Source organism: Bactrocera oleae, chromosome 6, assembly GCF_042242935.1.
Source record: "Bactrocera oleae isolate idBacOlea1 chromosome 6, idBacOlea1, whole genome shotgun sequence".
NCBI classification, from domain to species: Eukaryota; Metazoa; Arthropoda; class Insecta; order Diptera; family Tephritidae; genus Bactrocera; species Bactrocera oleae.
The window spans coordinates 61,878,250-61,895,369 of record NC_091540.1 but is presented as its reverse complement, the minus strand read 5'-3'; the positions used below and the strand labels follow the sequence as shown (position 1 = coordinate 61,895,369).

Here is a 17,120-nt window from a genome sequence, read left to right as displayed (position 1 = left end):
AAAACTAATTAAGATACCTACTAATTTTCTTATAATATGTTATTTCCTACTGAAATTCGCTTCGAATTAAATAGTTTACTTATTTAATATTAACTCAATCATTATGGAAAGAAGGGGTAAAAGCATCTATTTTCACAGACACATATATGTATTAGGGTGGAGCGAAACAAAAAATTTGTTTGCATAGCCTTTGCTCGAAAATTTACTTTAAAACTGAGTGCTAGGTGTTAAAAAATTATTTTTTTTGGCCAAAAATTTTACCCTCAGGCTAAGCAAAAAAAAATTTTTTTTCTCTCCACCCTAATACATATATAGTACATAATATATTATATATGTTAGGCTAGTTTTTAAGTCTCTTTCATTCAATTGGCAAGATCACTTTGGCAGACTTGCCCACTTGGGGAGAAAAGAAAGTTACTTTTCCTATCTTATAACCCAAATCGATGTTACAATACATTGCCGAAGACGAAAGTACTAAGGGAACACCTTATTATTCTATAAAGTGTTATAGATATTATAATACTCTCAATAGAGCTAACAAATTTGTAACATGCAGAAGGAAACGTCAGAGACTCTATAAAATATATAAATATATATATGTATATGAATATATAAATGATTAGCGCGACGAGCTCAGTCAATTTATCCATGTCTGTGTGTTCATTTTTATATGTGCAAAACTTTGCACGTGTCCTTTTTTCCTTAGGAATTCCTATAAAAAATACACCTGAGAAGAGTGTTATAGTTTTGGGCAGCTTTTTATACTCCCGCAATATGTTGCACAGAGTATAATAGTTTTGTTCACCTAACGGTTGTTTGTGTAACCTACATCTAAAGTTGAATATTTTGTATTTGATAATATGTTATTCGTCTATATGCAAAAGCTTTAATTGTTAATATATCATTGCTAAATTTTGCTACACACATACATATGCACCTATGATTACCTAACTTTGTATCTATCTTTGCAAAAGTCTGGTGTTCCCCATTGAACTAGTTCGCTGTTTGACTCTTTCGTTTCGCCCAAACCACACAATTATCTAAGCGAAATTGTTAAATTTCATTACACTAACACATTATTGTCAATTTCATTGCAAAATTCATAAAACCTCCAATAATGAAAATCATCAATCAAAATTTTAAATCCTATTAAATTATTCGCAACGAAGTGCTCAAGCGAAATAGGGCCATCGCGGCACTTTAGCGCCTATTGAATGCGGGGCATTTAGTGAGTGTCGCTGTTTGAGGTACCACGTTAGTGAGCGCGGCTATTGCGGATTCTGAGCTAATTTCAAATGAGTTGCATATGTTTTTGTTATTACTCGGTGGCTTTTCATTTATTTACTCTGCTATTGCCGAGTGAGTGTGTGTGTGTGTGTATGGACACTGCCATACTTGCTACTGTGATGCAGAGTAATCGCAGCGGCCACAACGTAAAGCGGATTTTAGCGAATTCTTCTTCAAGCACGTTTGATTTTGGCTTTGACTAAAGTTTTGTTTTGTTTGTGTGTTTTTTTATTATATTTGAATTTGATTTTGATTTTGCAGCTTCTGCTTTTGTGGCTCTTGTTAGTTGCGCTTCAGCTGTTGCTGTGTTTTTGTGCTTGTTGTTGACTGTTGCTGCTGTTGCTGATGATGATGATGCCTTGTGGATTTTGAATTTTGCGCACTCATCGCTCAAAGCGCAACGCTTCGGTGTTGTACGTACGTTTGGCGCGGCAATGCTTGAATACTTGGCGAGGTATAAAATAAAATTGTTTGCACGATTTTTTTAACTTTCGCATCTCGACTAGCGGCAGAGTCGCACGTGTAAACGCGCATTCGCATATTCTCCCCCCTTTTGACATAGTCGCGTTAATATCAAGTGTAGGCGTGTTAATTGGAAAGTGCGTAAAGATAAAACTACTTTTTAATTTAAGTGATGTTAAGAACGTAAAAAATATTTAAAATAATTTATATAAAAGAAAATTCATTTCTTACAAAAAAACAAAAAAACAAATTGTGGAATATTTCAGATATTTGTTTCAAATAAATTTGTTGGATATTATTAAACAATATTTATAATTAATATTAAAACATAAATGCCTCAAGAACATATGCATAAAGTGTTAAAATTTTTAATAAATACTTTGCTATATTGTTCCTCACCAATGACCGGTGCTTATCTAATAATAATTTCGTTTGATTATTACGTGTTTGAGTAGAACGCTTGTTGAGAAATCAAAAAGAAAAAAAGTAGAAGACAAATTTTACATGTAACAGTAAATTTTGCATAAGTTTAAAGATATGTTGATGTTTACAAAGATCTTAGAACAAACTATTTTTAATGTATTCCCAAAAGAGATGGATTTCTTGTAAAAGGATGAGAATTTAAAAGTCTACAAGTTTCCAATGCATTATGGATACAATTGATAAGAAAAAGTAATTGAGTAGCAGATATTCTATATGCATTTATATGGATGAACGCTTGTTTTTTTGTATGCCATCTGTAGACTTTATCTGTTAAGAAGAGACTTAAATCTGAATGTTGTTCCGAAATGATCAAGAAGAATCAGGGAAAATTATATGTAAACATTTTTGTAAATAGAGTTGCCAGCATTTAATAAAAGTAAAACTACATACAAAGGTCGAATTCTAAGCAGGTCTTTGGAAGTGATTTGACGCCAATTGAAGTGAATGAAAATAATAAAATGCATTTTTACAGAAATAACTATGGTTATATTTTGAACTCAAAAATAAGTATGTTAAGATAAGATTGCCACCTATTGAAAAAGTACACAAAATTGAGTTAGTTAAGCAAAATCAGATACAAACGGAAGTATTTTAAGTAAGCGAGAAAACGTTAATTTAAAAATTTGTATACTCTTGCAACATGTTTTTACAGAGTATAATATTTTGGTTCACCTAACGATTGTTTGTATCCCCTAAAATTAATCGAGGTAGATATGGAATTATATATGTATATATATATATATATATATATATACATACATACAATAAATGCTCAAGATGACGAGGCGAGTTGAATTCTGAGTGACTATCTGGCCGTGCAAATGATAACTTGAGTAGAAATTGAGATATCTTGATGAAATTTGTTACATATGTTTCTTGGCACCCAGGGGAGGTTAGGATTGTAGATGAGCAAAATTGGGCCATTGCCATGTCCACAAAACGCTATTAAATGAAAAGCCATAAATTACCATAACTAACCACTAACTTAAGATAAAAAACTGTAAATAAGTACAGGGGATCGCAGTAGCTAGGGACACTTGTGGACTAAACATTTTTTTTTGTGTTCGTGGTTCAAGTTGATTTTCAATATAATGATTATGTTGAAAACTTCTAAAAGTGAGGTCCCAAAAATTCCTATTAGACACTGTGAAAATGCCCACAAGGTATTTCATCTAATAATCAAAATTTTTCGAAATTGAGCTATAACTTGTGCTAAAAATGGGTAAAATCGGGTCAACACTTCCCTTAGCGCCGATATACCTAACAAAAATATTCTCGAACTTCCGGTTCACTTTGTAAGAAATCTTAATGAAATCGGATAGAATCTTTTTCCGAAATCTCTTTCCTCTTGCCCTAAATGAATAAAATCACGCCGCTATTTTCCTTAGTTTAATATAACGTTTTAACAATACCTGAGGATGTTTCCCAGGATTGAAAACTTCGATTCGTGTACCGAGCAAAGATTTTGAAAGCGCAATAGAATCTCCTCATATAACGGTTATGTTGAAAACATCTAAAAGTGCTATAACTCGTTGAATAAATGTGCCACATGCTTTAAATTTCGTAATCAAAATGGCAAGGATTTGGACAAGAGGCGTTGTACCGCCAGCCTTTAAGTGAAATCCAATACTTCAGGAACTATATCGGGTCAATACTTCCCTGAGCCTCCATATACCGAATATAAATACTTTCGAACTTTCGGTTGACTTTATACCGCATATATCGGTCAACATGTAAGAAAACTTATGAAATTTCGAAAGAAACTCTTTCTAACAACAGTGTCTGATTTCTCTATTTGAATATAATATAAAGTTTCCAACACCTGAAGGAACACCGGCTTTGAATCTTACAAGATAATTAAAATTATAGCATATGCGGTCAAATGGGGTGTTTAGATCAAAATTTGATCTTCGTGATTTTAACAGTAAGCCTAAACTGCTTTGATATGGGATATTAAATTTAAATGAAAACAAAAAGATAGAACTGCAAACGATTCAAGTTTCACTAAGAATTTTATAGTAAGCTTATCTCTAGTGAGTATAGATAGATTTAGAAGTTTTGAACGACTAGCGTCTTAAGAAAAAAATTGTTTTTGAATGGATTATAACTTTTTAGAATGATTTTGGTAACTAGGGTTCTATTATCACAGAGCCATATTCCAATATAGGGCTAACCTACGTTGAAAAAAAATGGTTTTAATAACAGAGGGTTCTCTTAATTCTTTAGGTCAACATTTTACAAAACTAAGAACACCTTTCGCCTTCAAATCCATGATTCTAATATGAATATTCAAATTAAGCATAGAGTCCCTAGTAACTCCCAAAATTACTAAAATTAAATACTTGTTCTTTTTAAACTATAGTTAATTACTACATAGGGAGAGGGGTGCACAAATCTACGTGAAAAGCACATCGTCTAATTTCTTTTCGGTGGCATACGATTCTTATCACACCTAGAAAATAAATTGTTTAAGTCAGTTAAATTACATTTTCCTACACAAAATAAAATATTTTTTTAAAATAATTTTCTAAAGTAATTTATATAGATATACATTAAGACATTGATAGGCGAAGATTATAAATTATGAAATAATGTTATTTATAATAAATAATAAGTAATGAGAGAAATAAATTATAAAAATTAATCAAAAGAACAATTCCTTTCTATACATTTGTAAAATATTATATATAATTCTATATGTTGATACTTCTATGATATGATACATGTTATACTCCTACTAGTGTATCACAATGTTTCACGCTTTTCAAAAACTCAATTGAAATCATTTATTGAAGTAAATTTGTTATTTGCATGCATAAATAAAAGTTTTTTTGCTACTTCTTTATTATTTTTCACATTTTCCTTGTTCTGGTCGTTGTAGATAAGTGAATACCATTCAAAATAAATTACGTATACGCTCCACGCTTCGTAGCTGGGATAAACACAAAAACACATACCTACATATTACCACAGACCTAATACTAATGGCTATGAAAACAAAATCAACAATAGCAACAAAGATGACTCAAAAGCAGCAATGTAAACAAGAAGAAAAACAACAACAGCAACATCAACAAAAACAAAATTCGAATTATTCACATCGGTTGCATCTTCATTTGGGAACAACACCGTTTCAGCTGCAAACCATTGCAATTTCAATGGTTGCTATTATTTTTGGATTACTTTGTACTGCGATTTGTGTCAGTGGGGTAAGTGTATTACAAACAAAACACACCAAAAACTATATCCATGTGAATAGGTGCCGCATACACTTACTAATATACATACATACATATTTATGCTGTTGATTATTAAATCGCAACTGCCCTCGCCATCCCACACGTTTTTTTTTGTTTTGTTTTTGTTGTAGCCATTTGTGGCTGGCATTCGTGTGAAAGTGAGTTTGCGCATCCATCGCAACGTCAGTGCAACAGATCAGCACATCACAATCACCAAACACGAACACATCTACAAATAAGTATATCTTCATTCACTTAGTACCATCAACTGCTCTGATGCGCCGATGAGTCCCTTCGTAATACACATGCATATACGTATGTATATATATTCTGTATGTGTGACCGCTTGTATCTGGCATCTTACTCCATAAGCCGTCCGTTTGCTCAGTTGTGCGCCTGTTTCTATTTGCCAATCACCTCTTAAAGTTGATTGCAAAGATTCACTCTGTTACTCTGCTATTCATCCGTGCAGCTCCAATTTGGCGCAATTGATCGAATGAGCGGCCAACATTCACGATTTCAATTTAATTCCATTGTGTACCGATCATTTCCCTCGGTACAAAAATAACAACCAAGTATGAGTATCATATGAAATGATGAGCACTTGTATTATTTTACCTTTTTGCAGTACAACTGTATTGTTGTTATTGTGTTTGGCGGTGATTTGATGAAGGCCGTTCAATAGATTATTTAACAATTTTATTTTAATTATATAATAACTTATGCAATTTGACACTTGACGTCGATAACTGATTTATCGGTTAACGTTTTAAAGCCACGGTTGCGATTTTTTGGGATTAAAAATAAATTTTATTTTTTTTAATTCGGATGTTAGATTTTTATTTTTTAATCCAGATGTTGGGATTGAAAATAAAATTTTAACTTTTTAATCCAATATTTTTGTGATTAAAAATTAAAAATATTACTTTTTGATTTGAAGGAACTCGAAAAAATGTTAATTCTAAAGCGAATTCTTAATTTTATGCTGAAGAGTGAAATTTTTATTTTTTATTTTTCAATCCGATAGTTGAGATTAAAAATGTATCTTTATTTTTGGGATTTAATGATTTTTTTTGTAATTCGGTATGTGGGCTTTCACTTTTTTATATTAAAAGATAAAAAAAAATTAATTCAAATGTTCATTCAACTATTTTTTTATTGTATTATTGGTAACCGTATTAAAAGTCTCAAGTAATTTTTATGAAAGGGAAAAATTTACAATGCAAGTAACTATAAATTTTAGAAGTAAAAGTCATAAACTTACCTTGTAATGTCTGAACTAACTCTGTTATGTTATATTTATACCCTTAACAGGATTATTAAGTTTGCCACAAAGTTGGTAACACCATTGTCGGAAACCGTATAAAGTATATTTATACAATAAATGATCAACGAGGCGAGCTGAGTAGATTTATCCTTGTCAGTCTGCCTGTCTGTCCGTCTGTGTGTAAATACGCGAACCTTAGTTTTTGAGATTTTAATCTGAAACTTTCGCAAATCTTTTCTCATTCTTAAGAAGCTGCTCATATGTCGTAACCGCCGATAACGACCACTATTGGATTATATGCCATAAAAATTGCCCGATCAACATTAAGTCGTTGTATGGCAAGGTCTTTTATTTAAAAAATTATCTTCACGAAAATTGACATAGATTATTGTCTAATAGATCGGACCACTATAGGTTGTAGCTGCCATGCAAACTGATCGATTAAGATCAAAGAGTTTTTCGTTGGATGCAAACCGTTGACCGGTTACGTTTTCAGATTTAGTTATACATATAATTGCTAGAACAAATGCAAATGTGAAGGATATTATAGCTTCGGTGAATCCGAAGTTAACGTTTTTCTTGTATTTAAATACGTAGATCGATTTGTGTTAAGCTAATTGTTTAAATTACTAGTGAACCTTTCTCCTGATCAAGAGATTTTGCAATCTTTGGGGTCTCTTTTAATACCATAACTTGTTCTATAGTCCAGAGCAAAGATAATGGAGATATAGTACTGTGAAAGACATTTAGAGAGCTCACGTAAAGTATTTGATTCAGGATTTTAGTACTTGGTTGCGGGACTTGAGTATGTAAACAGTTTCCAAACACTTTTATGAGGTAATTTTCTATTTTATGGGCAAAGCATAGGCCTCCTTCAAATGTTCTATCTTTCATTAATCTCATTATCCCAATAACTAAAAGCTTTTCTTAAGTTGCATGCATTACGTATATAAATATTCGTTTTCTATGATCTGAATCTTTATATTTTATGATAAATAGAGATTTTCCAAAGAAACACTAGCTTCACGTCAGAGTCCATTTAATAATATGATAAAGATTTAACTGCTAAAGCTACATAAATTATTACTGCTCAGTATGCGAAATGAAAATCATTATCGATTCTTTTCGGATAAGTTGATTTACCATCGCTGTGACTATTATTATAAAATTACTTTTTTACTTCATTTTATATTTTGCATAGACACCTATTCAACATATTCAGTTTCGCTGTCACAATTTCTATATTATTATTCATAAAAATATTATATATCTTAGGAAAAAAAAAACCTAAAAAACCACAAAAGAGGTATGTATGTAACCACATTCCCTTTCAACCAAACTCTTTTGTTTACATTTGCTTGAAATTAGCCCATACATAGTGTTAATATTTAGGCACCTTTGTACATACATATGCTTTTCGCCTGGGAAAATGCAAGAATGCAACAATTACGCCAAAACTGTCAACATTGATAACTTAATACCGTAAACATAGTTAGTCCGCCTTTGTTTGGTGTGCATAAACCTTTACCGGTATTGGTTAAAAGTTGTTTATGGCGACAAACAATTCAATTAGTGTGCATAAATGGTTTTTAAAGTGGTTACATAGTGACTAATACTAGTTTTGGAATATATTATTTGCTATAGTGACATTTTTAGACACTAATGTGATATTTGAGATAAAAATATTTAGATAATGTTTTTATTAAATAGTATGCAGAAGTAGTTATTAAAAATGATAACCATTGGGTTTTATATACAAGTATGTATTAGTTTATATATATTCGGTCCATAACAAAAATAACAAAATTTAACTTAAGAAGTCTAGAAAAATACCCTTGATTTCACTTTATATATATTTTTATATTTTTTTATTCTAAAATCTTCCCAAAATGGTGTCTTGAATTTGTGCTCTACAATGTTATATTTATGTACGAGTATATTACAAGTAAATAGTTTAAAAGTTTATTGAGTTATCCTTTATATTCATGATCTATAATTTCCAGAGAATAGTTATCAAATCCTTTCTGATAAACATCATGATTACCTTAGAGGCACCCTAACCCAATATGTGCATGACTATTGCATTTTACCACCTGGTCTTTGAATTTTTTTCACCTCCATGCTCATAGGCCACACTCTCATATGTGTACACATGTCTAAGTGATTGCACAAATTTGTCTCTTTTGTCTCTTATTTGAGTGATAATCGTCGCCTGCTGAACTCCCACGCACAGTTGCGACCATCACTACTGCAACACTAATAGCATTAATGAATATAAACAACCACAACGGTCGCAACAAAAACAAGAGCAAACAAAAAGACACGAAAGAATTACAGAAAATTACAAAAGAGAAAAAATACAACTGTTAAGTAGTAACCGCAACATCACGAAGAAACTGAAATCACTCACAAGCGGCAAACGAATGAAAAAGTTGTATAAAAAGCGTCAACAGCAATCACACCAGCCACCAGCAACAATTACAAAAGGAAATAAGCTGCATTCGTGCAATAGTGCAACCGAAGAGAAGATGCAAGTGATTTTGAAATGTTGCAAGGTATTTGCTAATACTTTTCATACAATAGCATGTTTTTATGGTTTACGAGTGTGTCTTCTGCTTTGCTGTTCTGCGGCAGTGGGGGTGTTTGTTTTTATTGCCTCGTCCACATTGTCGTTGCACTTGCAACATTGAACGCGTCGAGTGGTCGAAATGGGCGTATCATCGTTGTTGTTGTTAATGGCGCGTTGTTGCGGGTAATTTTTCAGCCAAGTACCTATCATATACAGCGACTTTTCCATTCATTACTCAATTAGCCTTGATGCAATTTTGTCGGGCCAGACTGTGAAATTACGTAGAGTGAGGCAATTGGGTGTAATTAACTGTAATTCGTTTCATTTACAACTTTAGCAAAATTCATTCCTTAAATACTATATACGAATCATACAAACTGTTATTATTATGTTTGTATGTAAGGAGTGAATTTTGAATATTATTAGTATTAGTATAAAAAAATGTATGAATTTATTGAATATGTAAATATAATAATTAATTTTTGATAAAAAAAGGTAGTAAGATACTGAATTTGGGGTATTTGCCTTATAAAAGTGTGTCGAACAACACGTTTCATACCCAAAACATTAATCCAATTGTGTTGAGTCGATTCATAAGTGATGTTGAGATTCTCCTTGTATATCTCTGATGCTAATAGGCCGACTTTCAAGTACTCTTTCTTTAACCAATTTAACAAAATTTTCGATAACCTTGAGTTCATGTGTCACTCAAATACTTGTGTTTGTGATAAAGTAGAATCCCCAAAACTCTTTGCAACATTCTCAATGATTCCGTAGCCGTGATTCCATTGGAGACATGGTAATAAATCGCTTTTGGTGTCGTAAACGCTAGCTGCCCAACACACAATAAATGGACCAGTCCGGGTCAAATTTGATCAGATGGTATACAAGTAATAACACTTATTGTCAAAAATTTTGCCTAAAACTCTATAAGTTTTTTAGATAGTTTTCCGGCGAATATAATTCGGTACGTTTGAAAATGGTCACATGTTACCCGATAATGTAATGGTAAAAATAGTGTTCATGACTGACGTATAAGTAAAAAAAAATCACCAAAACCAAAAACAATCAATATTTTCAGCCAAATTATTATAAAAAATTTAATATAGTTTGCTATTCGACAATTGTGCTATCTATAGAGTGCAAATCCGGGATATATTAAAATATATTTCTTTAGCTTTGATAGAGCAAAGATTATTTGAAGCAAATACTTCATAAATATTCGCTTAACTAATTTTCAGATAATCAACCCTGACTTAAAAAATGCATATGTTACGTAAACTAAAGCAAGCCCATCCCTATAGCAGTTGGCACTACACTACCATGACTATGCCAAAAGCCTCTTGTACACCTACAAATCGCAAATATGTAAACACACTGAAATTGTTGGTTTTTTGTTGCCACTTCTAATTGTTTGTTTTTCATGGTTTCATAAGCACGTGATTGATAGCACGAGTTGCATAGTTCGGATATTACAATTACCATTGGGAACTCATGTAGTAAATGAGCTAGATTTGTAACGATTAGTGCAAAAAAGAAGAAAAAATTTTAACTTGTGATTTTTGGCGGATTGGTATAGACTTGATATGAAAATCTATTTCCTAAAGAGGTTTTGAACTAATCTCACTATCGACCTATAAAATTATAAGTCATGATGTACTCTCTTTTAAAATTTTACTTAGAAATCAATAATATATAAATATACTTGAAAATATGGTAGACCAGCATATATTTTTTAATGCTAATTTAATGAAGCAAAACAGTTTCTAATCAAAATCTGACAGTCATTTAGAGTCGGTTTTAATCGCTGAAACTTTATTGTGGGATAACCTTTAGTCGAGCACCACAAATAGGTGAAGGACACAGCTGGGAGTGAACATGAGTTCGAAAGGAATTGGTGTGAAAATACTAAGACTAGTACTATTCCAAAATGGAATAGTTTTCGTTTAGCAGGTAGCTAACATAAATTATTTACATGTATATATTTTGATTTTACGCTCATTTACTAAGATAAATGTGCATATATTTATATACAAGTACGAATATAAAAAATTTTATATGCATAAATATATGCATAAATCTGTTTTTTTTTGTTCTTCGCATCAAATTTGAAATTCTAATTTACACTACTAAGTAAGTGTATATATTATGTGTCAGGCCTATGTGCATACATGTATGTATATTAGGGTGGGTATAAGAAAGGCTCTCCAAATATGAGCTCTTATTTGTAACGGTAACGTCCTCAGCTTTACAGTCATCTATTTTTTTTCTTATTATCAGATACATATTTTCAAATCTCGTTTCCAACTAGCGGAGGAGCTTCCCGTTACAATTAAGAGCTAATATTTGGAGAACCTTACTTTGAGGTGTCTATCAACCAATTTTACTTATTACTAAGCTGAAAAAAATCCATTACTTTTTTCCCACCCTAATGTATATACATATATACAATTTTGCACACCTAAATATTTGCTCTTTTTATCTCTGATATTTTTATTGTATGGCGTGAAGCACATTGTTTTTGTTGCCCAGTTTTTGTCATGCAAAGTCAAATATTAGCGCCGACAAATCCATCATATGGAAGCGAACTGTTGAAAATGCAGATAAGCAGATGAATGTATGTGTGTACATATCGAAATTTGAGCTTCCATGCAGATTTTGTGTTGTTGCATACCATATAATATGCAAATGAACTATATGAAAAAACTGTCTATGGAAGGTCGTTTTTACGATGTTACGCAATTTAATTATTTCCACTCTTTGCACACTCACACTTCATATGCGATATATTATAAAAAGGAAACATAATAAAAATTATAAAAAAAAAATTATACGATGTTCTCTTTTTATGTATAAAATTTTAATGTCAATTTAATGTTTTTTTCACAGCAAGTTGATGGTTATACAGCAGGCGTTGATTATCCTGCCTATGAATCGGTGCCCAAAGGACTTTCATTCAAATGCAGAAATCGGCTGCCAGGTTACTATGCTGATACGGAGACCCGTTGTCAGGTATATGAACTGAGAATTATAAAATATTATATTAGTCACATGTTTATCTCTAGCCAAAATTTTACTCAATGGTCTCATTTTGATTGACCAAGGCCGTTTAATAGCAGTATTAGGCCTTAAAGATAGTATTTGAGACTAGTTCATTTTGTCTGATATAGTTTATCGATATTTTAATCGATAAGATATTATCACTCGATATTTCAACCCTACTGCAATTTTCGAAAGTTTTCTTTTGAAGTCGGTAAAATCTTATGTCGATTTTTATACAGTTGGAAAAAACATGTAGATATATATCGTATATATATTTATATTGTTAGTTACTCGAATTAGTTGAAGTAGTCACATTATATCGAAGAAACTATGAGAAATTACACAAATTTTTAAGGATATCATTATTTTTTTTATATCTTAAATATATTTTTCGAAATATATATTTTAAATAATTTTAAATTTACTACAGACAATAGTCTCTGTCTCTGATTCTAAAGATATATAATGTTTCTCACCCTTTAATTTTACTTCAACAGTACTAAAATTTCTCCACTTTCAAAAAAACATTTTAAAATTTGAAAAAACATTGAAAATTATTTGAGTCTTCGAAGCACTTAGTTGCTTCTGTTAGCTTCGACAACGGGTGAAGATCCATTTTCTTCTTGATGTAAAGTAAAAAAAGGTGCATTGGGACAATTTTTGATTTAGTGAGAGATTACTCTTTAGTTGTTTTACTTGTTTTTATGGAAATAATTTTCCATGGCGTGAAGCTAACAAGGTGTTGGTGGTGAGTGATTCGGCTCTACTTCCTATTTGAAATAGATTTCTCTAAATACTTGAGCCAAATACATCCTCACATACTATTTATAAACCGCTCACGATAATCTAAGGCTAAATGTTAACCGATTTACAAAAATTTTGTGAACCGTTCTCTTGGCCGGGCTTCTCGAGCGAACAACTATTATGTGACGAAACTTGGAACCACCAAACAGTCGATTGTCAACAGTGTATATAAATTATGTACTTATTATGCACCAAATTTTTAAACTTTCAGTTGCAGAAATTTTTTCAATGTTAATTATAAAGTTAATGGCCAAAGATACATTAGTCCAATAGTATATGACTTGACAAAATTCATAGAAATACTATTTTCTAGTTCAACAAGTTTTGAAAAACTTACACGGCTGATTAAAGGTAGTTTATATTCTTATCTTACCAAGGTACTTTGATATTTTTCAAAAATAATGTCACGACAATTATATCCTGTGCAGGGTATATAAATTTTACCACAAGGTTTCTAATAGCCAAAACAAAACATCGGAGACCCATCAGCGTGAAGAGCAGTTTTTGAGATATCGATCTAAAATTTGCATACGTTTGAAACTTTGCATACATCATTTTCTCCCCAAGAGCTGCTCATTTGTCGAATTCGCCAATATTGGACCACACATAGCTGCCATACAAACCAACCAACCAAAATCAAATTTTTGTATGGAATCTTCGAAAATGTATCTAACGAAGTTGGACAGGGATTATTGTTCAAGACAGCGCTACAATCTCCGAATAAATTATGCAGATCGGACCATTATAGAGTATATCTACCATACAAGCTAACCGATCAAAATCAGGTTCTTGTATGGTAACTTTTCTTATTTTATTTTATATAGCTTCATTGAAACTGAAGTTAACGTTTTTTCTTGCTTTTTATATTTACTTCATAAGATGCATTTTTAGAGCCACTGTAAACGAAAGTATCATAAGTGACATACATAACTTTCGAAGTACGCTGTACATCAATTGGAATTCTCAAATGATGTGTGGTAATACTAAAAGTCATTAGGTCATACAAGTAAATTGCAACACACTTCCAATGACATGCAATTTTTAAAAAGGGTTCAGAAATTTCAGTTCATTATAGACTCAAACTGAGATGCTGATTTATTTTTGTAAAGTTAGTTTTATTGTGTGGTCTGTCACTACCAGTAAATGCCAACGAATTATTTATTTCCTAGTACTCTAATATTTTTAAATTTTCTTGCTTTTTTATTGTTTAGGTCTGGCATTGGTGCCTGCACTCGGGCCATCAATACTCATTCATATGCCCCAACGGCACCGTTTTCAATCAAGCTGTACGTGTATGTGATTGGTGGACGAATGTCAATTGCCCGGTGGCAGAGCAATTGTACAAAAACAACGATGAACTATACCGTACCACCGAACCAAATCCCGAACAGAACCTCTGATATAAGGCCATTCATGCCATAAATCAAACCAGTTTATTGAGCGAGCCAAAACAAAATTATCAATATCAAACACAACAGCAGCAGCAGCAGCAGCAGCAAGCGAAACAACATCAACGACAGCAACAGCAACAGCTGCAGTATGCACAACAACAACAAAGACAAAGGAAACCAAAAGAATTTCAAATGGAAGATGCCTATTATGATGCGCGTGAAATTAATGGCTTGAGTGAGCTAACCATATCAGAATATGGGCAAAAACAAATGCGGTTCAATAAACAACGACAGCGCCAACCACAACCACAATCACAGCAAAATTCTTTGCTGACCACTCATAATTTACCAAAAAGTAGTTTTAGAGGCAACATCAAATACTCACAAAATAATGGCAATACTTACTCGGATGGCGGTAATAAATATAGTAACAGCAATAACAACAACAACAACCATAATTATCAATATAAGAGCAATAGCAGTAGTAGCAATAAGAATAAGAATAATATGGGTTATAGTATATCAAATCAAATCGGTGGTTCCAATGATCGCAGCTTGAATAGTCGAAATCAAAGCAACCACAGCCACAACAATAGTGTTCAGAGTAAGCATAGTAGAAATAAAAGCACATCAACCAATGCCAATAATCTGGATAACGATGAACTTAAAGACTACAAGAGCAAAATCAAAAACAAATACAACATCGACTATGATCATTCGCTGGATGATGAGTATGAAATAATCGAGGCCATCGAATAAATGTGTCGCTGCAATCGTTAACTTCGGTAAATGATGAACTTGATGATCTTTCTTTGACGATGTGACGAAGTAACGATGGCGTTGGTGCTAGCGATTATTGGCGTGTCGGTAGCAATTTTCAGCTGTTCAGACCCTTCATGCTCCCAGTGCCCTCAATTAGCTTTGTTTGCTATTTACCTGGGTGGACATTGCTGATAAATTTTTATTTTGGGTAGTTTTTCACACGAAATTCTTATTTTGTTCAATTGGTTTTTTTTTATTATATTTTTGCATTTTTATTGATTGTTTTCATGTTTAATTGATAAACTTCCTAGTTTTAAGTTGTAAAAATTTTTATAATTGTTTTTTATATTTGTTGAATATATATTTTCAAATTCATTTTTTATATCAAATGTGTTGGAAATAAAAAATTAAATGTTTTTTATACAAATTTTTTACGTTTTAAAATGGTTTTTAATCAATATTGCGTTTATAATAATATAATAGAAGTAAAATAATGGATTTAACTAAGGACTAGAGAAACGGAAATCAATATGTTAGATATAAGCGACTTTGACTATGGTCTTGACTGATTTTATTCATACTCAGCGCTTAACCATATTATGTTTAAGAAATATCTACTGATCGTATCACATATTAATCGATACATAAGACATAGAGTCAACCGGATGTTTAAAAATTCTTATATTAGCTATATGGCGTCTAGGGGAAGTATTTATCCGATTGTACCCATTTTAGGAACAAGGTTATGTTGTTATTAGAAAAATTATGTTGTTATTAGAAAAATATGCTTCTGAAATTCATTAAGATAACTCACATACTGACCGATATATACAGTATGAAGTCAATCGGAAGTTCGAAAATCTTTATATGAGGTATAAGAGGGCTAGAACAACTTTTGACCCTTATTTGGCGCAAGCGCACACTATTATCAGAAAAATTATTTTAATTATATACCTCATAGATTTACCTTTATTTTCAGGAGAATATCAGATATAAGCAATGTAGTCCACTTAATCGCTATCTGGGGCTTACTGTCCGAATTGAATATTGTGGTATATTTGAGAAGTAGTCGTGGTTGGGGTCCGATTTCACCCATTTTCACATGGTAATATACAAATGTTGAGATAATATTGTTCACTAAATTTGGTGGAAATCCATTAGCTTTTTAGGAAAAGGTTTTCACCTAAAGGTGGGCGCTTCTTGGCCCATTGTCCGATTTTGATACTGGCTCTTATGACACTCTATCATATAGGATGTGAATTTTAATGCTTCTAACGTATTTATTTGGTGAGTTATCGACTATTAGTAGTTTTCAAGGAGAGTCGAAAGGGTTATAATCCGATTTCATCCATTTTCACATTGTTATCGAAAAGTTTTGTCCAGTGCAAATTTGGGTGATTTAGCTTAAGTAGTTTGTGAGATATATATTTTATACCTTTTGAGGAACGGACGGACATACAAACATTCGGATTTCAACTCGTCTCGTTGTCCTGAGCAATTACATATATATACCTCAATATCTATGTCGATTAGTAATAAGTGATAAAAACAACCGTTATTTGATCAAAAGTTTTCTACTCGCTAGCAACATGTTGCGAGAGTATACAAATATGTAAATATATAAATGAGAGTGTTCAAACTTTTACCACTTAAAAATTTAAATTTTTCAAACTGTTACCAATACATTATAAATTTCTGTACCCACAAAGTACTTCAAATTTGAAAATTATAATTTATTTTTAAAAAGTTCGGATTTAAAATCGTATGGCAACTCTTTAAATTTGTTTTTTTTTATTACATTTTTATTAAATAAA

General features: G+C 31.8%; 1 protein-coding gene across 1 annotated transcript; it reads left to right on the top strand.

Moving 5' to 3' along the window:
• The first annotated feature begins 1,759 nt into the window (after positions 1-1,759).
• On the top strand, positions 1,760-15,639 carry LOC106618218 (probable basic-leucine zipper transcription factor O). The gene is given in 4 exon segments (XM_036364806.2): positions 1,760-1,886; positions 5,114-5,441; positions 12,197-12,319; positions 14,365-15,639. Coding segments are annotated over 3 exon segments (1,251 nt in total). The 5' UTR covers positions 1,760-1,886; positions 5,114-5,252; the 3' UTR covers positions 15,304-15,639.
• Positions 15,640-17,120: the final 1,481 nt, after the last annotated feature.